The sequence below is a fragment of the Convolutriloba macropyga genome, chromosome 6 (genome assembly GCF_964194025.1).
Source record: "Convolutriloba macropyga chromosome 6, txConMacr16.3, whole genome shotgun sequence".
NCBI classification, from domain to species: Eukaryota; Metazoa; Xenacoelomorpha; order Acoela; family Convolutidae; genus Convolutriloba; species Convolutriloba macropyga.
This window is the reverse complement of record NC_134473.1, coordinates 71693201-71718226: the sequence shown is the minus strand read 5'-3', so window position 1 is coordinate 71718226 and position 25026 is coordinate 71693201. Positions and strand designations below refer to the sequence as shown.

General features: G+C 36.0%; 1 protein-coding gene across 3 annotated transcripts; it reads right to left on the bottom strand.

Moving 5' to 3' along the window:
* Positions 1-1198: 1198 nt before the first annotated feature.
* LOC142341183 (uncharacterized) lies at positions 1199-24838 on the bottom strand. Of its 3 annotated transcripts, XM_075392094.1 has the most exons (6): positions 24756-24807; positions 24081-24228; positions 23656-23682; positions 9327-9525; positions 2050-2198; positions 1199-1623 (listed from the first exon to the last, which is right to left on the bottom strand). In XM_075392094.1, the coding sequence occupies exons 2-6, from the start codon at positions 24194-24196 to the stop codon at positions 1494-1496; spliced, it is 621 nt and encodes a 206-aa protein (XP_075248209.1). In that variant the 5' UTR covers positions 24197-24228; positions 24756-24807; the 3' UTR covers positions 1199-1493. The 3 variants fall into 3 exon arrangements, with proteins under 3 accessions (XP_075248209.1, XP_075248210.1, XP_075248211.1); XM_075392095.1 differs by lacking the exon at positions 23656-23682 and having other exon boundaries at positions 24081-24838; XM_075392096.1 differs by lacking the exons at positions 23656-23682; positions 24081-24228; positions 24756-24807 and adding an exon at positions 14856-15394.
* Between the last annotated feature and the right edge of the window lie 188 nt (positions 24839-25026).

The following is a 25026-nucleotide window of genomic DNA, read 5'->3' as shown; positions in this document are numbered from 1 at the left end:
AACTGCCCTGATTTAAAAAGTCACTCAGATTTTAGTTTTTCAGTTAAAATATTTCCAGTGAATCCAAATTTTACTATAATAATTTGTCTTAATTCAGTTAGTACTTCCTTAATGATCCCCAATACTTTTTTGTTTCATCAAAAACTTTGTAAAAATATTTTGCAGTGGACTGCGATTAGGGACATCTTCGTCAGAGGAGAAAATGTTAGAGGAGAAATTGTTACTGTAGCATGCCTCTGGGTGTGGTTAGTAGGAAAACATACTTTCTTCTTCAACCGAAAAACCATTTGACTTCATCTGCAGGGAGAACGTTAAATGAAAGAAAATTAAAGAAAGAAAGGTGCCAAACAGTTTTTCTATTGTCCTAATTTTTGCTAAGTTTTACAAAATTTTTGCCTTATTGTTTCTTTTAATGTGTCTGTTTTTCAAAGATTGTTTCATTCAACAATCTCGGCAGCTTTGTCTTTGCTGCGCCAATTGATGAAGGAAAATTTTTATGGTTACCGTTATTGGGCAAGCTATAGAATTTGAGGTTTATCAGAGCGGTTAACCGCAGAAATTGAGTCTACAAGACCCGATGTCAGCAAAACTTTGGGGTCAATGTTTAGTTTTTTTTGCAGCTTTTAATTATGCCTATAATTATTGTCGTTTCAAATGAACTAATTTTTTCGGGAAGAAATATTCCTCAATTAATAATCTTAGACAGTTTCTTTTTTGCAGGTAATTATGCGAAGACGTTAATTAAAATCTGCTTGTCAGTTTTTTTGTTTCGCGTTCAACATTCACGATTCTTCCAAACTATTCAAATATTTTTTCGCTAATCCTATTCCGCAAGACTCGCCTGATACCGTTTTCTATTAGAATCAAATCTTTTTTGAAGATATCAAGAAACTTTTCAAGAAACTTTTCAGTTTAGCAAAGTTCTTTTCATAGCTCTTTTGCGTCCAGCATGGTCTAATCATACCCAATCTTGGTCGAACATGGTCTTTTCATAGGTCGAGGTCTAGACTAACTTAACGTCTAGTGGAGTACATGTACTTCTGGAGTTGAAATACATGTATATCCTAGACTGATTACGAATTAATAAGTTCAGTTTCTCACTATAATCAGTTTCAGCATTCTAATTTCCTTCTTCCGATATTGATTTTTTAAATGGCAATGTGCTTATGCGCAGAATATGATCGAAGACAAAACGGAATTAACGTCAGATATAAATACTGGATTACTAAGTTACTATGATGTGGATACTTTAAAAAGTTTGCAATATGAACATTTGCAGCCAATGAAGTAATTTGCGATTAAGCATCAACCCGCTTTGCACTTATCTGAAGACTCACAAATACGAACTTTTTCGTTTCTACGTTTTAATTTTCATTTATGATTGTCTATATTGTTTTCTATGTACATATAATCTGTGCTGTATTTGCGTTTAAATGAGAATCACGGAATGAGTCACGGAATCCAATTTTACAACGAGGTTTTGAGTCTGGTTGTCATCGCGGTGGATAGACAGTGTTTGAGGGATGTTGGCAGAATTGGCTGCACTTGTCAACGTCATCGTCATCCACCACCACCCAGATACCCTTCGAGTCATCTACAGGCGTGTTGTATGTTGGGGGGCAGCTAGGTAAACAAAAACAAACCCAAATTTTAGTGGTAAAAATGAGTCGTTTATAAGGGGTACTGAACAAACAGCCCGACATTCGCCAGAAGGAACGCCAGGCCAAAATTTTGTCCTGTCAGTGAACCGTTGGCACCTCCAGACGTTATCTATTCTGTTATGTCTAGGGTCATAACTCGTATTCCGCCAGGGACTTTATTCTAGGCTCTGCTTGTCTGCAAAGCCCTTTAATTTTGTTTGGAAAATTTGTAGAAAAATTGCTTTTTCTCAAATTTATGCTCCTGAAATCAATTTCGTTTATTTTTCACAGGAAACAACAGCCTCTATGGAAAAAATACCATAAAAACGAGCATTCGTTTGTCCATGAATGATTTGATATGGTTATGAGGGATTGGGGTTGGGGGGGGGGGCAACTTCGACGATACTACCTGTGTTCAATGATGTGTTCCTCAATTTCGTCCTCTATGAGATCCTCGGGGTATATGCACTCTGTCCACTTGCACATGAGTTGGGATCTGGTCGAGGGGTTCACCACCATCATCGCCAATCTCGTCCCACCTTCCCACCCAAACAGGACCTACAACACAAAAAGACATCCGAGAAAGCATACAAAGAAACAATGGATCTTTACCGTTTGTGCCCCCTCCCCAGCTTAGTGGGCGCATATTATTTGCACCCCCAGACGCACGTGCCATATCTTTACATGATTTACTATGTAATGGCACGTTTTCTGTAACTGGAGGGGGGGGGGGGCGCATAACGTATGGGGTGGGGGGGGGCACAAACGGAAAAAGATCCGAAACAATTATATCTCAAAAAAAGAGTATGCACAACGAGAGTTTGACGGTTATTAACTTAGTTTGATCACGAACTTTTAGTTGTTCACATTCGTTGTTTAACGCATGGCCCAAATCCCAGCGGTAGTGAAAACGGCAGACGTATCTGAGAAATTGTTAATGCTGTTTCCGATTGACTGATTGCTCAACAAATTCTCAATATTTTAAATTAGGATATGAGTGCTTTCGCAAATTTGCTCAAAAATCGCGTCAAGCCGAAATTGTACTTTTGCAGAAGAAACTGATCTGATATTCTGTTGTGATAGCTTCATAAGTGCCACGGGCATCAACGCAGAAGGTGGCTAATCTGCAAAAAGTTTTGTGCGCACTGCAGTCTGATGAGAGGTGATCTCTTTCTGAGACTCAACCTCAGAATGCAAAAAAGAGTATAATGAGCATTGGCACCACAAAATAAAACTTGAGTGTTTAAAAATGCATCTTTTAGCAGCATTAACAAACTGGAGTATACTATATCCTGAAAATGGAGGTTAAATCGTTTTTTTTTGAAATTCAAAATACCCGATGTATCATTGGTTAATTTTTTTAAAATTGAATAATATAAAATCTCTTGAGCAGCTCTATTTCGCCTCATTGCATTAAGGAAACAACAATAAGTACGTTTTCTAGGTGTTGGGGTTTGAGTTAAATTAGAACTCGCCACTGAATAAGATTAAAACGCCACTGAATGGAAACAAAAAACACGTGGATACTATTTCTTCCTCAGAAATTCATCAAAAATTCCTTAGAATTCCTCCAGCGTTAACTATTTTGCATAGTTGAGGAGACTATTTGTCAAAAATCTTTTAATTAAACAAAAAAGAGCAGCCTATTAATCCAACACCCTACCCATAAAATCAGAACAGGAAAAAGTCTTAAAATGAAAAATCAAAAACTGTTTGGAAGTGCACACTATGTAATGATGCACAGTGATCACTGCTTCAGAAAAATTTAATGGAACTGCAATTCTGCTTTAAGATATTCACAGATGAAAGAAGAATGAGCTAAACTTCAAATCTTGACCAACAATTGTCAGAAAATGCTCGCTGCCCTTTCGTGGGGTCGGTTTTAGTGGGGCTGCCTTTGGTGATTTCAGTTACTCTTAATCGTAGAAACATTAAACAAGTGGGCAAATCTGACTAATTGAGTTCGTGGAGCAGAATGGTGTGGGGGCATAAAAGGTAGAATGTCTTTAACTCCAACAATTGCAATAGCTTCAAACAATGAACACATATATGCTTGATCCACTTTGAGGTAATAATGAATGTGTGATATTGTTGGTGCTGTGGTCGGACGTCACAGAGCACCAATCTGATCAGCTTGCTTCACTTGCGCCACTGATGATGGTGATGTTTCAAAAAAGACCCTGAAAATCATGTTCCTTTGGGAATAATGCGCACGGACACGCTTCACTCACTGCTTTTTTGGCAACAGTTTTGATGTTTCGTGAGATTTTTTTTAAAAATGTTCTTTTGCTACCGAGAAACATTCATCCATTTCCTAATCATTGAATTACAACTGTAAAAGCAACATTATGACTTTGTGTTTCAAAATTAGAGTTTTGATAACCAACCTTCCTACTGGCCCAACATGTTTCCTTTGCAGCAAATCACATACTTTAAGACTACTGAGGTATTGAAAGAACTTCTCAGAAACTTAACCACTCATTATCAGTACAATTAGTAATGAAATTATGACGGGGCTTAATTAAGAGTTTAATTGTAGCTTTTAGATGAATTTCAATGATTAAGCTGGTCTATAGAGCTGGCTCATTTTTCGAGTATTTCGCAGTATAGCCCTCCACAGCTTGGTGGTCAGCTAACCTACAGCCCTCACCCCCAATCATGATAAATATACAAAAATAGGTGGCTATCTTTTCATGGAGGGGCTCTAATGGGAAAGACCCATTGTTCAAGCTTTAAGATTCTCTAATATTCCTATGAAACATTATTTCATGCCGACTTTTTATCCCTATGCCATTCGTTTGCCTCAATTTTTTTTTCAAAAAAGAAATTTATTGCTTGAATGTTAAGCAGCACATTAAAAGCAACTAAATCATGCTTTTATTCTTCAATCTGAAAAATAAAAAAAACAAGTGCTCCGATTGGTAGCAGAGATTGAATTAAATTGGATAAACAAATATCTGAACAAAATAAAAACAATTAGTACCCATATAACTTCATGGTAGATGTTTATACTGGTTGTTTATTCTTTATACCGGTGAATGTTTTATGAGCTACAAAGATTCCGAGGATAATATCAGTCGAAATTGGTTAAATCTTTTCAATATACAGACTTTGTTCGTTGGGGTAGTTTTCCAAAATTTTGTTCCCCCGACCTCAGATTTTTTTTACTGACTAATATGAAATACAACTGAAGAAACACAGTTTTTGACGAGAGTAGTAAAACGCAATTAGAGAATCCTGAGTCCAGCAACGACATTCACATACGGGTTTGACTCAGGAATGGCAAAAGTTAAGTGTTAAAAAGTTTTTTTCACGTAGCTCCAGGCACAGTTCTTTTTCTACCAGATACCGCAGATAAAATCTACAAAACTTCAAGTACTAAAAAAAGTCAGAATACCAAAAAATGATATGTTTGCTGGGGGTCAGAGCACGACACTTGGTTCAAATCCAAATCAAAATTGGTGTACTTAAAACACAACGAGCAGTAGGGCAGCCGTCGGAAAATTAAAACAGACCTCGCAAGAAAATGACAGTCTATTGATCTCCTGTAATTTAAATCAGTCGAAAAACTCATATTTTGAAAGTGTTGATCTCTCAAAAAAGTCCGAACGTAACTAATTGCCCGAGGTGTTGACAATATTCAGTTCATACGTGCCGATTTGTCGCTTTGTTCCAGTCAAATTTAGAGCAAGATGGTCTTAATTGCTATTAAGTATTTTTCTTGAATGTGTTGATGCTCTAGAAAATGAATTAAAATTGGCAATAACTTTTCGCGGTTTCAAAATCCGTTCTACGTGCTTGTAACTGAGGAAGCAAAAATCAAATCACAATCAACAGCAGCGTTTCGCAGAATCTTTTGATCGTTGGAACATTGGTGAATATAGGAAGCTTTGATCCAATGTTGTCTACATAAAACAATCACATAGACAGACGACGAAAATAATTGAAAAAATAACGGCAGAGCCAAAACGTCGTGCTTACAAGGTCAATTTGGCCGAGCTGCTAAAGTTTTAGCTGTTGAAGATCTCGCACCCATAATAAAGCAACGTTCAAAGCACTGGAAAAGTTATAAACCAAAAGAACCGTTGACCGGTGTCAGTATACCTGACGACATTGTATCCATTGCGTTCCAATTCAATGAAAACGTAGTTTATGAACAACAGAAAATACTCAGCAAACACACTGCAGCCGTTTCCTCTAAGATGTTTCCAGATCATCTCCAGCGCGCAGTAGACTGTACTGCACCTGATCGGTCTGAGTTTGCTCTGAAAGCGATAACAAAGGTGGTAAACTTTGGTAGCAGGGGACATTTTCCCGCTTTTATTTCCAAAGCACTCTGCTGCGCTTCACTCATGTTTATACAAAAAGAAAGGTGGGGTGCATCCGATAGCAGTTGGCGACGTGTTGCGAGACCTCAAAGCAAAATGCCTGGCGAGTGAAGCTAAATCAGAAGCAATTGTGTTGTTTGATAGTCTGCAATAGAGAGTCGGCATTAGCGGAGGGGCTGAGAAATCATTCACGCATCAAAAATTTTATACGCTAACATAGTTAGTGCTCAGTCGTACGATGGCGTGCTTGAAATTGATTCCCAAAAAGGCTTATAATTCAGTCAAACGTTCACACTTATTAAAAGCAAATTTTGAATTTAGTCGTGGAATTGCCGCGTTTGACAGTTTCTGCAACTCGCAGCACACACCATTCTTTTAAAACAATGCAATGATTCCAAGTGAATCGGGTGTTCTGCAATGTGATCTGCTGGGACCGTTTTTGTTCGGCTTGAAATTATGGCCCACCATACAGAAGACCAAAACTTCAGTTCCGAGTTTGTTACAGCACACTTGATACTTAGATGATGGGTTTACCGCTGGCTCTGAAGATCAGATCAACGAAACGCTTGAAATTATAGCCAGCGAAGATACTGAGAGAAGTCTAATCTTGAAAAAAATGTGAGCTTTGCTCAATTAAAGAATTACCCTCCGTTGATCAGGCAGTGAAAAAAGTTTGGGAAACAATTTTGAAGTTCTGGTCGCTGCGGTTGGTTCAAAAGAAATTGTTTGTCGCTTCTTCATTGAAGAGGAGAGTTCAAAAAATTTATCTATGCTGAGTGGTTTACATCATCTCAACCTGCCTTAGTTTGCATTAAGTATCCTTCATTACTGCTTAGGAACACCCATACTAATATACTCTTTACGAACTAACACTCCATCAAACGAGATGCTGGAAGTGTTGAAAGTTTCCTTGACGGCCAAAGAGAAGTGTTGGATCAAATTGTTGCCTCTATTAATGGTGATGACGCATGAAGACAATCTTCCTTACATATCAGTTGGTCGGGACTAGGAATCAAACATCCACAAGAGCAATAAAAAGGAGCGTTTGTGGGCTCAATTATAGCCTCAGAAAAACTGGTCAACAAAACAACAATTAGACGTCCCTCAAAAAGTGACACTTTTAAAGGATTACACCAGACTCTGGAACTGTTCAGTCTTTTACCGCACACGCGTAATAAATTCCAAGAAGCACTTGATAAAGATGAGTTTGCTGCCCTAACGAAAAATTAAACGTCAACCAGGGAAAAAACAATGCTCCAACCACTTGCTGCGCCGCCAATTGCCGCACTCTGTCTACACCTTTCGGCTAAAGAAGTTCAAGTCAGTGTCAAGTACAAGCTCAGGATCGCGGGTTGTGATCAGGAAAAAAATTTCCTTATTGCAGGTCAGGTACATTGGACACATTTGGTGACCATGTAGTTGCCTGCCATGGAAAGCGAGATGCGATTTCAAGGCACGATAGAATTCGCAATTGTATAGCTTCCGCCTGTTCAGCAGCTCATTTTGCCCCAGTAACCGAAGAACGCAATCTTACTGCGGAAAATAACTCACGCCCAGGAGACGTCTACTGCCTTTTTGGAAATCTGGCCAATCTGCTGCTCTGGACATAACCGTGACTTCCTCTCTGCAACCGAACATTATTTTTCTTGCTGCAGAGAAGGCTGGCTATGCAATTGAAGCTGCTGAAGATCAAAAATATGCTGAGTATGAAAATAGCTGTGCACAACAAGAAATTTTGTTTGTCCTTCTAGCAATCAATGTTTTGGGCGGTTAGTCTAAGACTCAGAGGAAGGCCCTACTGCGCATGTCGTTATTGGTTGATAGCAGAAATTGTCAGTCAGTGGGACATTCCATTGCCTTCGATAGAGCAGATAAGTCACTTTCTGTTGCCATTTTACGATGATCAGCTACTATGCTGTTGTTGCGAGCTCCGTAGTTGAACGCAGCAATTAGTTGAACTTGTCTGATAATTAGCAAGGCAATTACATGGACGCAATGTGAAGCCAACTATTCCTAGACGCTTGTGTTAAGTTGAATCGTAGTTGATGAATTAAAAACAACGCCCACAATCATTATTGAACTCACCCAATGAGAGGGGAACCTTTTCTTAATCAAATGTCATCCAACAGGAGCGGACTTGTGCTCATTTCAAGTTCAATAACGCGAGGAAATTAAAAACGATAGTTAAAAGGCTGAGGAAGAGAGGAAGAAACATCAAAGATTGGAGAAAACATTAAGATTGGCAATAAGAAATAATCAGCAAACATTTGAATATTAGATCAAGATAAACCAAGATTATTTAATAATGGAGACCACGCAGATTGCAATAATTTATTTGTTTAATAGTATCAATTTTTGAACTTCAATTGCGTTCGATGTTGCTTAGATTGATCTTCACGTCACAAAATTTTATCTCACGTGCATTAAAAACGAACACATTAAAAACCATTGAGAATGTAATTCAACTATTTCCTCCCGAGGTGGAATATTGAACTTCTACATTTGACTATTTTGTTCCACGAGCGGAATCGTTAAAAAATTATGAAACATAGAAGAAGAAAAATAATGTTTCTTTCATATCAAAAATCTTGTTGCTCATAAATTTTCTATGAATTCTATGAATTTGCTATGATCATCTGAAATGACGGAACAAAATCATTCAACGATTGTTCAGAGGCTCGTCTCTCCAAACTCGCGTCCAATTACCATAATCTGTCACTCACTGCGGAACTGGTTCGTAAAATTACTGATGATTGATTCTCTAATAAAACTATTTAAAACAGCGCTGTTATATTATGTTTTTGGAAGAAGCAAAGTTTCTTGATCTGAAGTGGTTTTAGTACTTTTTAGTAAATATAGCAGCAAATCCTAGTTCAAAAATTCTAAAAAAAAATTGCAAAGTTTCGAAATTGCGCTCATCTGAAATTTAGCAGTAAATTTACATATATGCACCACACTCACCTCTAATTTATCTAAAATCAACGCAATAACCGCTTATCTTACATATATTCAACGCTTTTTTACACGCGTTGAACTGAAGTAAATTCATCGATTAAATTGAGATCCGAAATTACAAAATCACTATATTCACCGCTGAATGATATAGTTAGATCAGATTCATTTTTATTGCACAAAATTTCACCCCAATTGACATCAATCTTAGATATTTTTACGGTGAATGGCTCTTGATGAAAACTGTATTATCTAGTCCCACCTTTGGCTACAAAAAAATTAATAATTAAGTTCAAAAACACCCGTTATTTTTATTCACACAGCCTTAGAAACACTAAAATTTCGTTAACGGGGGGAATCGAGAAAAAAAACAAAAGCGAGAAAAATAAAAATGAGAAATTTAAACCTGGGAGACCATTTCCCTCAAAGTCCTATGTTCTGTTGTGTGTGAAATGTAGACCACCTCCACCCCTCCCCCAAATCCAGGCAGAGAGTCCACCACCCCCAACCCCAGTCTGAAAAGGCCAGAGCACTCTGGGAGCAGTGCCAGGGAGTCCTCAACAGAGTGCCAGTCACTTTCTTCCCCTGACATACCCATAGCTTGCCTGTCACAAAAATTGAATTAAAACTCGTCCTTGCGAATTAAAACTCGCCCAGAAGTCTGTAGCACCAAAACGTAGAATGCCAGAAGTTCCTCTATACATAACCAGAAGTTGACTTCAATAAACTTTCGGCATTTTAAAACTTGCAAAACGCGTGTTTTAAGTAATGGTTAAGTGACTCTGCTTGAATTCACTGAGAACTTCTGGCGTTTATCGAGAACCACGAAGCGGTTCGAGATATTAAGTCAGAATTTCGAAGTGACTTCTGCACAGTCACTTAACAATGCTTAAAACACGAAACGCACACATTTTAAAATGACGAAAGTCAAAAAGTCAACAACGGAAGTCAACTTCTGGCTAAGTAGCAACTTCTGGCATTTTAACTTCTGGCACTGCAGACTTTCGACATTTTAAAATGTGCACGTGAATTTTTTAAGCAAGATTACGTAACTCTACAGAAGTCATTTCAAAATATTCTCCGTGTTATCTTGAGATACCAGAAAAATTTCCTCAACGCCAGAAGTTCTTTGTGACTTCAAGCAGATTCATGCGGCCTGTATTTCCAAAAACTGGTTTCCTGAAATTTTCACGCATAAGTCGCGGATGAAGCCACTGAGAAAATCTGAAATTAACACAGAATAGCGTAAAACATTGAGGTGCGTGCCAGAATTTAAAATTTACTTTAGACTCACTTAACCTTGCTTGAAACACGCCATTCGTAAATTTTGATATATTGCACTGAAATACTACTGATATTGACTTTTGTTAGGTCCGGGACTGTATATATGAAGATCTGGTATTCTAGAAACTAGCTTTGCAGAGATCTGGGATAGTAAAACTTGCACCAGCGTGAGTGTTACAAAAACCGTTTGGGTAAAACCAGCTTCCACTATAAGCGCTCAATGATTGTCCCGAGCCTCTTTGATCTCGCTTTGCAATTTGAGTGACTTCTGTTCTCTAAGAGGAGGGCAATGCTACTTTAAATAATATGTAAATTTAAGTTCAAATTTATATTAAATTAAAAAAATAGCCGCAAGATTGCTGGAATAGCTGCGAAAGAATAGACTCGCGTGCCGTATAATACAAAGAGAAACAGATACAGATCAAAAAGCTAGGTAAAAGACATTCAGCGATAAATTAATAAAGCGTGTTGAAATTCATTCCGCAGAAGCCTTTTATTAGGGACCTTTACTGCACATATGAGTTCATTTGACCTTAAACTAATTCAAATAAAACTTAAATTTTAAAGTGCAAAAGTCATTTTATTGAGTGAGATAAGTCACGTATTATCAAAATCTAATCACGCAAATGCCTTGAACACTTTTTCTAGAGAGAGTGAGAAATGACGCCACGCACGCAAACGTTGTTAGCGAGAGGAAGAATTCATTCAGAAAATTTGACTTTTTCAGCTTTGATGTGTGAACAAATGTAAAACGAAAAAGAGCGTCAGACAACGAAACAAAAAAACATAGCAGGACAAGTCCTGACGTACAATTCAAAGAATTTTCATTGACTAAACAGAAAACTAGACCTAGAACGGACTATGAATGGATTGGGAAAATCATTTAGAAAAAAATCCAATCCAAAAAACCTCCATTTTTCGCTCCATTTCCTGTTTCGGCGTGACCACTACTCCAATTTGACTTCAAAAATCATGAAAATGTGTGAACAGATCTTAAAAAAAAGACAGCGCCCCAATGCAATTCAAATTCTTTGAATTGTAAAAAACATAGCAGGACAAGTCCTGACGTACATTTCAAAGAATTTTCATTGGCTAAATAAAGAACTAGACCTACAACGGGCTATGAGTGAATTGGGAAAATAGTTTCACAGAAATCAGAAAAAACAGTAAAAATCAAAGTGAAATTGCCGCTTGTGAACAAAAAAACCACTACCGAGAAAGCGAATTTTTGATCAAACACCGTTTTCTCACTCTACTTTAAATTTAGAGCGAAAAATTTCACGCCGCAAAAGTACTCGCTTTTTCACTCCATTTCCTGTTTCGGCATGACCAAAATCACTACTCCAATTTGACTTCAAAAATCATGAAAATGTGTGAACAGATCTTAAAAAAAAGACAGCGCCCCAATGCAATTCAAATTCTTTGAATTGTAAAAAACATAGCAGGAGAAGTCCTGACGTACATTTCAAAGAATTTTCATTGGCTAAATAAAGAACTAGACCTACAACGGGCTATGAGTGAATTGGGAAAATAGTTTCTCAGAAATCAGAAAATACAATAAAAATCAAAGTGAAATTGCCGCATGTGAACAAAAAAACAACTAGCTAGAAAGCGAAATTTTGTTCAAACACCGTTTTCTCAATCTACTTTAAAATTAGAGCAAAAAATTCACGCCGCAAAACCACTCGCTTTTTCGCTCTACTTCCTGTTTCGGCGTGGCCAAAATCACTACTCCAATTTGACTTCAAAAATCATGAAAATGTGTGAACAGATCTTAAAAAAAGACAGAGCCCCAAAACAATTGAAATTTTTTAAGCTGTAAAAAATCAAGAGCATCGCAATATAGCTCCGCTCAGCTTACATCTTCGCAGCTACAAAAATGATTGTAATGATATTCAACACAAATGAAGCAATTATGGTTTCAATGGTGCCTGCCACTTAAATAAATGCTTTATAGGTAAAGGAAACTGTTCATTGTCTGCACGTCAGGTGCTAAACAATTGGATGTATGTGCTTGCTGCTACCTTTGGTCGTTGAGAATCTTTAGAACACGATTTTTAAGGAAAGTATGTCTGTGTACGCGTGTTGCCTAAAACTATATTTTCAAAAACACTATATTACCCGTAGCAGTTATAATGAGAGTGAAACAATTGCTACGAAACTGCTTTGATTGTAATTATTTAGTTAAGCGAAATCAATTTAATTTATTCTTAGATCGATCAAATAAGTGGTTTTTCCTTAATCCTGGTTTAGTAATTTTTTAGATCTGACAAATTTCTAGCTAACAGACCAACAGCTTGTATCATCATCGTTATCAGAAAAATGTTGAACTTAAAAATGTTGCAGTTTTTACGTCAATGTTTTCTCTCCAACCCGTTAGTCTTTTTAGTAACTGAATTCCAATCCTTTGATGCGGTTTTTATATTTAAACGTTTTAATTTTTGAGTGTGAGATATAGATAAAATACATATCACAGCTTGTTATATTCTCTTCGATGCACCAAGTTGGCAAAGTTGTCCACATACCGCTAAATCTTGTCAACTTAATAAAAAACTCAAGAGGGAAAATTGAATATTTTATCTTGATATCACAAGTTGAGTCCCTCCTATTTCTGGAGTAGCATGCTTGAACGGCTCAATTTAATTGCAATTCATGCGATATAAAAACGTTTCTGTCAATTGATTGAATTAAGAGTAATGATTAGTGTAAATGCCTCGTAAAAAATGGGTTCAGAACAATTTTTGTCAGAAACGTTGGCATCCGATTAAAAAATGTTTGAATCGTTATTATTCCACGTGACATTTTCTTCGAAAGATGTTTCCCTTCAATGTTTCACCGTCTAATTTCTTGCATAGCTCGGGACAAATTCTATATATAAAATGGAATTGGGCGATATTAATTCCTTTCATAGACATAAATTGGTCAAGGCAATTTGTTTTTATTAGCACGGAAGGCCGAGTTTTTTTATTTCATACTTTTTTTTTGAAGTGGACTACAACACCGGTTAGCTTGATCAAATTACACCAGCTGGTTTAACGATATTTTTAATTGGAGCAAAATTTACAACATCGTTCCTTATCGATAAAAACTCGGGGAAAGTAAGTTGCAGCGATTGTCGAGGACCAATAAAGTTGGAATTCATTTGAAACAGAATATCGGTTCTTTAACGAATGGCCTTTCCATATATAACAAAATCGGCGTTTTTATAAGTCCAGGCTTCAACTAAAGATGGTCAACATCTGTTGATGACGTTGATGACGTTCCGCCAAAAAAGTCACTTTGTCTTGTCTGCCGCAAAGACTAACCATCGTTAAACAATAAAAAAAATAAAACAAAGTTTCTCAGCAATTTTAACGAAAAAAAATTTGTTTAAAAATTCTTTTTGAATTGCTCCGTTCAATATTTTTCCATGAGTTATTTAAGGTTCATTAGAACCGTCGACCAACCTATAATGTCCAAACGATCACTTTTTGTTGCAAATGTATTTAATGTAATCTTATGTCATATTATCAGCTTGAAAAAGGAGATTCAGAAAATTATCGCTCAGAATTAAAAAAAAAAACAGCAGAGAGAACCGACAGTGTGCGTCTGTACCCGTCACTTGCTAGGCCTAAAGAATCTTATAAAAATAGAATTAGGTCATCTTAGGTGCGTCTCGTGTTGAGGATAATGACGAAAAAACGTCAATCTTTTGGTAGGAAATCGTCATTTTTGTAGTTTTTTCGTCCTTTTCTTCGTTTTCGTTTGTTTTAGTCGTTTTCGTTGTCTTTTACTTGTAAGGAATGATCGTTTTTTCGTCCGTGTTTGTCGTTTCATACATCGTTTTTTTCCTAAGAATTCTTCGTTTTGTTCTACGAAGCATCAGTTCGGTTTTCGCGGAAATCAAGCGCCTGCTATATGAACAGGTTGACTATTCCATTACTTCAAAAATCTGCCAGAAGTGTGTTCTATTGCTGTCAGAATAATTTTGAGTGATTTTTCGAATACAACAAGAAGTTCTTTTTCCGGCACCTTGTTCAGCAATTTTCCGGCAATTTGTTTCCTGCATAGTCCAGATGACAGTTGTGTTCACATATTTGTGTTGCAGAAACATAACTATTTATGTCAATATTTATTTTAAATTTTTTCGCCCACTAATTTTTCGGAATACTTTTATAATTAGAGTTCTTAATAATTAGATTTCTTCTATAAAAAAGATTTCTTAATGGTACAGCAATTAAACGTTTTTTTTTTAAAAAAAATTGAAACATGATGTTTTGGGTCAATAAAATCAATTGAACATCTTGTTCTGTTTGGAACTTTGGAAGCAATCAAGTGCTAAAGAGGTCAGCTTAATTCTCACTTTGCGGGTTTTGCCGTGAAAAGAAACACAAAAATCAGTTTTTGCGTTTTTCTCAATAAGGAGTTTTTGAAATTGAACTTGCGTGTTGCAATCTTTTCAAGCTTCATCCACCAAGTTTATTCGATTTATTTAAACTTGAAAATCTTACACCAAAATAATCATTACATACAAAGCAGCTTTCCTAGGCGAGTTAACATCGGAATACGAGCTTTCTGATTGGCTAAATTTACGTGTTAAAGCGGAAAACAGTGACAGAACATTGATTCTTATTTTAGCCCCAAAAGGGCAATTTCTTACGTGATGACTCACCTTTTGAGGGGTTCCCTTGATTGGACCAGCTTTTTCTCATGTTTACTTTCATCCCACCCACTACTCTCCTGCATTTTGAACTAAATTCGATCGCTAGATTTGTCGATAAATTGTCTTCACGATACACACAACGTATAGACAAATTAGAACAAAAAATCAGTCAATAATTAGACCGCACGCAACGTGAAGAATTGATTTTACAGGTCTTTTCCCAAATTTGAAATTGAAAACAAAAAGCGGCTAAATGGAAAACGAAACAAATCTTTTGTCAACTGGAAGAGGCCGGAAATGTGAAAAATGATTGATAAGAAATCAATATGGCTTCTTTGCTTTGACTGATTTCAATAGACGGAAGTTGATCGGGCGAACGCCATTTTGCAAAAGAGCGATCAGCTGATTGAAAAAAGGCGCCTTCGAAGCTGATTGATCGAAATTTGATTGAAAAACACGCTTGCTGCCATCCATATATTCTAATTGAAGGAAAAGGATATCGCATAATAAATCTGATGTCTATGTTATTTCAAGTAATTGTCAGTAGGCAAAATTGAACATATAACCAAAATAGAAAATAATATCCGTACAAGAAATGTCTGTTCCGATCCCACCTTCGTGGGCGAAGGGGAGAAAAAGTTAAGCAAAGATTTTCTTACTAAATCTTGTTTGCCAGTGAGTTTTTTAAAGTTTGTAGTTTTCAAAGTTTTTCAACGATTTTGTCTCGGCGGGAACGTATGATGAAAAACATCGCTTATTAAGTTAAGATTAGGAACTCACGTGAAAAATTGTGAATGCAACAAACAGAAAAATTATGAAGGGGAAAAATCCTGAACAAAATTTTTTATTTTCGCTTTTTCTAAGTATTTTGTGAATTTTAATATGTGGAGGAAATTCAGCCTATTCAACAGCATGAAATGAAAAAGTCTCAGTATCATGTAAAATTGATATTTTGATATTTGATATTTTGAAATATTTTGATATTTAAAAATTTTGATATTTGATATTTTGATATTTTGAAAGTTGATAAGTTTGATAAATTTGATCAGTTTGATAAGTTTCATAAGTTTCAGTATCATGTAAATTTTTGATGATTTTTCGAAACAATTGAAAATATTTAGATAATACAAAGTTTTTGCTCCTGCCCATTAGGGGCAAAATTAAACTCATCGAATTAGAAAATTCCTTTTTTTGCAGATTCTTATCCTTTTTCTGTTCATTTTTAGTTTTATTCGTTCCTGAAAGCCAATAAGTTCACTGTTTGAACAAAAAATCTAATGCAGTGCAATTTTGTATTTAAATTAACAACTGAAACTTTTTTGTTCAGTAGTGGCATAAAATTGGTTTCTACAAAATTTTTGAAACCGTTTCATGTTCAGGGGATAACAAAAATTATCTGTTGACTGTTTAACATGCCTGAGTGCACTATTTGACATGCTAAACGAATCGATAAATAACCAGCGAACATTAATATTTTCTCTGTCTGAAAAAGTGAACTTCTGTTATTAACATGAAGTAAGTAATATTGTTATTATATGTCAAAAAAACAATAGTCCATTCTCAAAAAATCATACTGTTTATAGCAACGGAACTTTTTGCCCGATTTGCTCGAAATAAAAAAATCTCAGATTAGGCAAAATTAGCTTAAAAAATAGGTCATCACTTTTATCCGGTGTTTTTCTCTTATTTTTTAAATTGTTCTCAAAAATATCAATTGAGTACTGTAGAAATGCTGACTTAATACACCAAGCATTGATTTTTGAGACATCTCGAAAAAAATATATAGGCGATTATTCGTAAAATTCTGAACATTTGGTTAGTCTGTGCCTTATTCACGATTTTTAGAATGGCTGTCGAGAATAGCAAACATGCAAATCGCCTTGTGCAACGCCATGAGCATCATGCATCTCTTTGTGCGCGCCAGCTAGTTTTCGTTGTGAAAAATTTTTAATAGATTGAATTTTTTTCAGTGCAAACGAAACCGATGTAAGCAAAATAATAACCAATGAAGAGTGTGTACTGTTTGAAAAATCAAATACTAAATGACAGGTAGATAAAGCCCTTGAGAAGCAATTTTTATATCAGTCAAAAAAAATTTTTGGTTCAACGTGAGTAATTTAGATCAGTTGCTCTACTTAATTCGTATGGACAAAAAATTTGAATCAAACGAAAGATGACTAGACAGGAGAAATTTCAGCAACTTTAGTTCAAAGATCAAAATATCAATGACTATTAAAGATCTGAATACAAGTGCAAAATTTTTCTTACGTCGTTGAGTTCGCTTGAGTCAGCGTTCCAAATCAAAATTCAAAATCACTGTTTGACATCAGTGCAAATTCTTTCCCATAAAACACAAAAAAATCTTTGAAGAACAAAAAGAACAAGTTTATAATGAGCCAGACGCAAAATAAAAGAATGATTACAAAAGATTGCCCTTGTTTAAGTATTGAAAGTTTAATGATAAGTATTTGTAGAATAAAAAATTATACGGATATCAATCTGCGTGCTGGTTTACTTCGTAAGATAACCTTGTAAATAAAAAACCTTGTTGCTCTGCCTCTGAGCGTTTGAGTGTTGCTGAAACCAGTGAGGACGAAACACAGAAAGGACAAAGAGAGAAGTCTTGTAGTCAAGAAGTGACCATTTGAAGAAAGTTTGCAGATCGTGTAAAAGCAACAGTGAGAAGCTTGTGTAGCCTGTTGGGGGACTTCAATAGTGGAGGTCTAAGTTTGTATAGCTAAGCAGTTAACTCTGCTTGTGAAATCGACAGTTAATGAACCTGTTGTGGGGGATCATTGAAAATTTTTAGAGCTCATTAGTGTATCAGAGTTGTCAGGGAGTCAGGATTGCGTAGTATAGCTGAGAACAGCTCAAATTAAACAACGGTTTTCTTTCCAATTGTGTGTGCTGTGCTTCTGTGAGATACAAGTTTGGTCGAAATACTCGAAAATTGGTCGTGAAATGTCTTCTAAATAGGACCAAGAGAAGGATTCGACTACATTATCATCGGAAGGTGTTGGTATCCCCGTTTGGCCGAATCGCGGCAGGAAATCTCTGGAACAATGTCAATGTCCTGCTTTCAACTTCGTCAAAGATACTACAGTACTCGAGAAAAACACCAAATTCAAAAGTAATAAAGACAATTGATCTCTTTTTTTTGGTGTACTTTGTTTTTGCAACAATGCTACCATATAAAAGTGCTAAACTGGTGCTAAAGAAGAGTTTTTTGAAACACAAATCTAATGCCACGCCGCTTGGCCGCCCTCTGACACAATCACCAACAGTCAACAGATTCAAGATTGCTGTAGGAAGGAAAAGAGCCTTAGTTAGAGAAAAATTACCGAGAGCACCACTGGCCGCAAAAACAGTAAGGAATAAGTCCTGAGTTTAGGAGGGTGTGCTTAGTGTTATGAGTTAGTTTGAGCCAGAGATTACGTTTGCCAGACAAAAATGAAAGTAAATAAGGCAGCCTTAACAATGAGCTCCAAAACTGAAAGAATAAAATTCAGCGGACGTGAGTATGGCTGCTGCTATTTTGCTGTACAATTTGAGTCTCCTATGTTTCCGCTATGATTTGTCAAAATTTTTTGTGAAGAAAACATCTCCCAAGATTATATGCAAGCTGTTAGATATAATTTTTGGAGGAGAAACGCAGGCGAGGTATAGAAAGAGCGGGAAAAAGGCGGGAAAAACCGAAGGAAAGAGAAAAATCTTACGGTACATATTAGTACAAGCTGTAGCCAAAGCATCAGTTCCCTTTCTGAGACCACAAAAAGGTTGATGGCACTAGAGCTTGGATGTACTTTGTAAATGCACCAAAAGATTCGAGACCTCAGCTCCTTAAATTGAGAGCACAATTACCGAGCCTTAAAAAGTCTTCCAGTGAGATTTTAGTTGATTATATCTCCAGATCAGATGTCATGCAATACCGCTTAACGCTAGAAAACTAAAAATGTTTGTTTCAAAAATTCTGAAAGGGCTTTCGAAAGAATATAGAAACTTCAGATTTTTCTTGAAGTACAGCAAAGAAGAGAAAACTCTAGAGAAAATAAACGAGACGTGATAAAGACAGACAACAAAAGTGTACCAGAGAAAACGGAGATCATTTTCTTCAATAAAGAACAGAAATGGTTCAACTGCCAAAAAACGGGAAATATTGTCAAAGACTGTAGGCTTGAGAAAAGATTTCAGTGACAAATCAATGGTTCCCCAGCGAAATTTATAAGCGTGTTGAGCAAGGCCAATTGTTCTAGAAAGCAACAAAAATCTGAGAAAACGTTTGTACGCCAAAGCAGGAGAACCACTCAGACGGAATAGGAAAAATTAATTGAATTACGGAAAACAACCCTACATTGGCAGTAGTTTTGGACTCAAGTGCTATCAGTCGTATGATTAAAAACAGAACGTCATTAATATAGACAGGAAATGTTCGGTTGTCATCAGCAAAACAAATTGCAGTAAAAGTTCAGTTAATGTAAAAGGAACAGTTGAAATCAGAGTTTTGGATTCAAACGGTTCACAGCAAGAAACAAGATGAAGTAATACGTAGCTTGTGCCCAACAATACCATGAACCTGGTATAAGTTTCAAAATTTTTAGCAACAATCAAGGAGGTTTCTTTTGGTTGGACTTTAGAATCTCGAACTAAGAGTGAAACGATTTTTCCTTCGAAAGCAAGAGATAGTTTGTTTAAATGGAACAACATGAATTCCAGGGAAACATCAGAGCAGCGCAACTTAGCTGGTTGAGAGCCTTCTATTCTGTAGCATAAGCTATTGGGCCAAAAAAATGTTGAGGACATTCACAAAAAACATTACGCAGTTGGAAAAAATAAGATAGCACGATATAACATACTGTGAAACATGTCAGCTAAACAAAACAACAAAATAATTGGTACCGAAAGACTCAAGAAAAAGAGCAAGTGATGTCCTAAATATCATTCTTATCGATGTATTAGGAGCCCATACATCAGGAAGCGATTGGAGGCCACAGGTTTGCAGGACAGTTCCCGGATAACTTCAGCAGGTATCAAGAGCGTAAATTTTTGATGTCAAGAGATGAGGCCAATGGAAAAATTGAATAATTTTTTTCCCGAAAAAGGGCAACCAGGAATCGCAGTCCCCAATGGGGCAAAGGAATATGTTTCAAATAACCTAAAACATTTATGTGGAACAAAATGTGTCAGACTATACTTCTTAGCACCGTATACACCACAAGAAAATGCCAAGATCGGGAGGAATTGGGTAACAGTAACCTCAATGCTAAGAAGCTTTTTAGGGTGGTCAGCACTAGACAAAAGTACTGGCCATAGGCACTCAAAGTGTCAAGTGAGATTTTAAAAGGTTTGTTTCCATTCGGGTTTGCAGAAGGCACATTTGAAACAAGGTACAGTAAGAAAGAAAATTTTGAGTCTGAAAGTGTTTCTTTGCTCAGCTTTTGGTCATGTTTGGAAAAATTCCATAGCAAAATTGACAGAACTGCTCAAATAAACTATTCAGCAACACGGATCTACAGGTAACAGTAGGACTTATCTAATAGCTTTTCCAAACGACAACGATCATTAAAAAAAAGAAAATCTCGGAATGTAACCTTCAAAGAAAACAATGTTACACAAATTTTAAGAACGGAATGAGGGGCGAGTCAATAAACATCAGTCGACGTTGATATAGATTCAAATCCGTTAGATATTCTCAGTGAAATTGTGAATAAAAAATGATAAGCTAAGTCCATTCATGAAGATTTTAAGCATGAAAAGTGGTATGGAGCAGATATTTTGGAATACAAGGCATCATTTGAAATTAAATTTTGGGAACCATTAATGAACAAAAGAATTAAACGCATTGATAGTCGCCGCCATTTTTTTTTCAAATTTGGTCCTAGCGAGGAGATATCAAGATAGGCCAAATTCGCAGCGTAAGATTTTAGCAAAGTACCAGGTTGGGATTACAATGAAACCAACTCAACAACAACAAGCTTTTCAGCCATTATAGTGCTATTTAGCTAGGCAGCTATAAATATGCCTCGTTGAAAGAAATGGATATCAAAACTGCTTATCTAATCTCTGAAATTAAAGAAGGAATCTTTAAGCAACAAACGGAAGGTTTTAAGAGAATATGCGAGCAAGAAAATGCACTAATTTTTTAAGCCGAGAAAAATTTTATATGGATTAAAACAGTCAGATAAAAAAACGGTGGCAATTTTTTTGAGTGATTAGTGTGTCTATGGGTAGATGTTTTGGTGATATTAGGATTGCAAGAAGTCTTATTGCAATTCTTTTTGAAAAAAAAATTAGTGAGCATTTCCAAATTGGCAGTGACAGAGATCTTAGCTGGTTCCTAAAATTAAAAATAGAGCGAACAGAAAACAAAATATTGCTAAGTCAACAAACTAATGTAGAAAAATTGGTAGAAAAATTAACATGGGTGAATCAAAGATACTAGGGGCACCATTAGATTTTGGTCTGTAACTGCCAAAATTAGATTCACTGGAAATGGATAGCAATGTCAAGTGACTATATGGTACGGTTGATTGCTTGAACCATATGGCATTAACAAGTAGACAAGATACTGCGCACGCAGCTAATTCATTATGTTCATTTTTTCAAGACCCTGGAAGGCAACATTAAAATACGTTGATAAACAACTGATAAACAAAAACTTATTATTGTTTTTTTGTTAAGAGTAGTTCAGGTGAAAACAGATGGGCTAGTAATTTACAAAGATCTGTATCTAATTCAAGAGCTGAAGCTGAGTTTATCGCTGTAGTTGAGGCAAGTAGGGAGGCTGCGACTTTACGAGAAAAAAATAGAATTTCTGTAGCCAGTAGAGGTCTCGTTTTTCATGCTTGTATTGCTCTTAGTAGAAACTTTCTGAATCAGGGAAAAGCTAAGTAATTTATATTTGTAATTTGATCGAAAGACGGCTATTAGAGCTAAACTATTTGCCTAACGATCGCACACCGGAAGAAACTATCGCAAAAGCAGTAGGAGGGACCAAAGTATCACTTTTTTGTGATGTCTTTCTTAAATATATAATGTTTCTCGTTGGTAGTATAAAAAATATACGTAGCTCAATGAACGTGCTGATTTACATCTTGTTTATGTATGAAATGAGCTAATGTAACAAGAAGCCAATTCGTGCTATTTATAACAACTTGGTCCCAAACTGTTCATTTTGTTGCGGGTGACCTAATGATCCTTAATCTTTTAGAGATGTAAATTATTATAGTAAAATGCTAATGGAGATCGGATGTCCAGACATGTCAAGGAAGTTGTAAATTTGAGGGGATCACTAGGAACCAAAGAACTTGCGGCACTTTGTGATGGCAACTAAGGGCTGATTCCATGCTTATCGCCACTGTTGTCAACCATCAAATTCATTAAAAATATTTGATTATAAGGTTTGTCGCTGCGTTCCCCTTAGCAAAAACAAAGTGCAATTTTGATCCCAGCACTTCTTTCTTAATTCTGTTCTAACGCTTTTAGTGCAAGTAAAACCCTTTGAACCGGAAGAAAACTGGATTGTTTTTGCTGTTTTTACAAAACTTCATGTTACTAGTTTACGGTTGAATTGAAAACTTTATGAATCGTGGATGATTTTCTTTCTCTCGATTCGCAAGGAAATGGGATCTAATATGTGAAAGACGAGCAATGTAATAAAGTTACGAGATTATTTAATTCTGAAAGATTAGTCGCTAATTTACGACAGAGCTGAATGAGGTATTTTAATGAGCATTAAACAACGTGTACAGTTGTCAACTCAAACAGAACAAGGAAAGTGAAAAAAATGTGATGGATTGGGCCGTATGATTTGAACGGCTACAGAGTTATATTGCCACTGTAGGGAGTTTAATGTAAGAAATGCACTGAATGGGCGAAATGGGCAGAAGGCGCAGATATTTTTTAACAGTTCTAGTAATAATACTCTGCAAAGCGGCCAGACTCTGTAAAAAATTAGCTGAAATTTCAGTTCATTTTTTTCATAATTCTAAGAGAGATATGCGCCATATTTTTTGCTGGAAAATTGAGCAACTTAAAGCAAACTTGTTGACAAATTTTCCAATTGATCCTCGACCCTGGCACCATCTGCACTCTATGCAATTAAATCAGTTTTTAATCATAATAGCTGCGTTCGATTTGAAATTTGAAAAAGATTAAAACCATTTTTAGTTTGTGTACGTGTCTAAAAAAACTGTTATAAGAACTGTGTAACACATTGCATGATGGAGAGCGCTTTTCATGAAAAATTTAAAATCTGTTGCTAGCTTGTACATAAGAGTTCCCAAATTGAGGTCCAGACAGAAATCGTCTCTTATCAGACCGTCCCAGACCGAAGTGACCTTTGATTAGACTAGTGTGCGCTCGAAGCCTTATCCAGACTATGGAATTCGAGCGTACCGTGCACATGTGTGCGCTCAAAGATGGTCTGGTCACAGGTCACTTCGGTCTGGGCACCTCGACATGGGTTACAATCGCATAAATTGGAACAATTACTGTTATTCTCCATAATTTAAACAGGGCTGCGAACATCAATTGTGACAACGAGTACCCGGGTAGACAAAAAGTTGTTATCCTAGAACTTTCATGGATACTTAATATCTCTTATGGATACTTAATCGCACAGATTGAAAAATGTATGACATTGGTAGTATTACAATTTTCCCATAAGAGAAAGTTCTATGATTACAACTTTTCATAGACGACATAAAAGAAAATTGTTTTTCTATAACTTTTTCAATCATGACGTCAACCCGGGTTAACAAAATGGAATTAACATTGAGTGAAGGAAGAACATAAACTATTCAGTAGTTACCCGAAGGAACCAAAACGGTACCGTCTGCTAAAATTGAGACAAATTAATACATACTACAGTGAGGAAAACGACAATTAAACTCCATAATGCGCATATCGTTATTAATTCGTAAAATTTGTTCTGAAATTATGCGAACAACAATACTTGAGAATAAAAGATTCAAAGTTTAAAGTTAAACCAGGGTTAATTCAGTGTTTTTATTATCAATATCGAAAAATTACAATTGGATTTTCCTGGTAGATAGTTCTGATTTTTTTTTTCAAAAATACTTTGAAAAAAGAAATGCGAGAATCGATGTCAATTTTTGCCGATGGTGGTGAACAAAAATTATTCAATCAAGTAGGAGGAAATTTACAAACTTATGCAACAGCCGTTTTTCGTTTCCTCAATAGCTTCTGTGTAAACAAGTTTCTAAAAAGACTTACTTTTTCTGGTGGTAAGATGTCTTCTGATATTGACCCTGTCTGCGAGAGTGATTCACAGTGGCCCTAGCCCCACCCCTCGCAGTCGAGCTGGAACTACCACGACCCAGACTAGACATTTTCCCCTTTTGTCCGGACGAACAATGACCAGCTTTCAAAGAAAATGCAAAACAAATTTGGCCTTCCTGCAGTAAATTATTATAATTGATTTTAAATCGGCTATTTAATTCAGGCTCTAAGGCAAAAAAAAGTCAATAGGTTTAAACGAAATACAAAAAAATGATTTTTCTGGTAAATTTATGCAGATGATTTTAAATGGGCTGATTTTACTCAATGTATGTCAAGAAGTCTAAAGATTTAATATGATTCCAGAAATGTGGATTTATGAATAAATTATTTAACTGTTTTCCCAGAACAAAAAATTAATATTTTCAAATTCTGCAAACGAAAAAGGGTTTGTAAAAGCTAAAATTTTGTTTTTTATAGAAAACTTTTATAAGTTTACCGAAAATGACACGTGATTAATGTCAAATTTTGAGTTTTTGCAATATTTATGACCGCTCTATTCGTATTTATCAATTATTCTGTCAATATTGGCGGGTCCTTTAGAAGATATCAGGGGAAGTTTTAATGGAGAGAGACAAGAGGAAAGGTGATTGATTTGTTTTGCACTATCACTCGTAACAATCTTGAGCGATATAGCAGCTAATCGAAACAGAGCTAAGCAAAGTAAAATGAGGAAAAAGAGCGAAAAGAAGGAAAGATTCTTCAATTTATGGAGGATAAAAATTCAGCTGGTCTGTCCGCCGCAATAGCTCTGATCAATAATTGATGGTTCTTTGATTATTATTGAAAGGCAACTGCAGCAGTATCAAAAAAGATACAAAGATGCTTAAAATCAATTTATTTTAATGGGCCACCGACCATAGTTATCTCAATGAACTCTTTA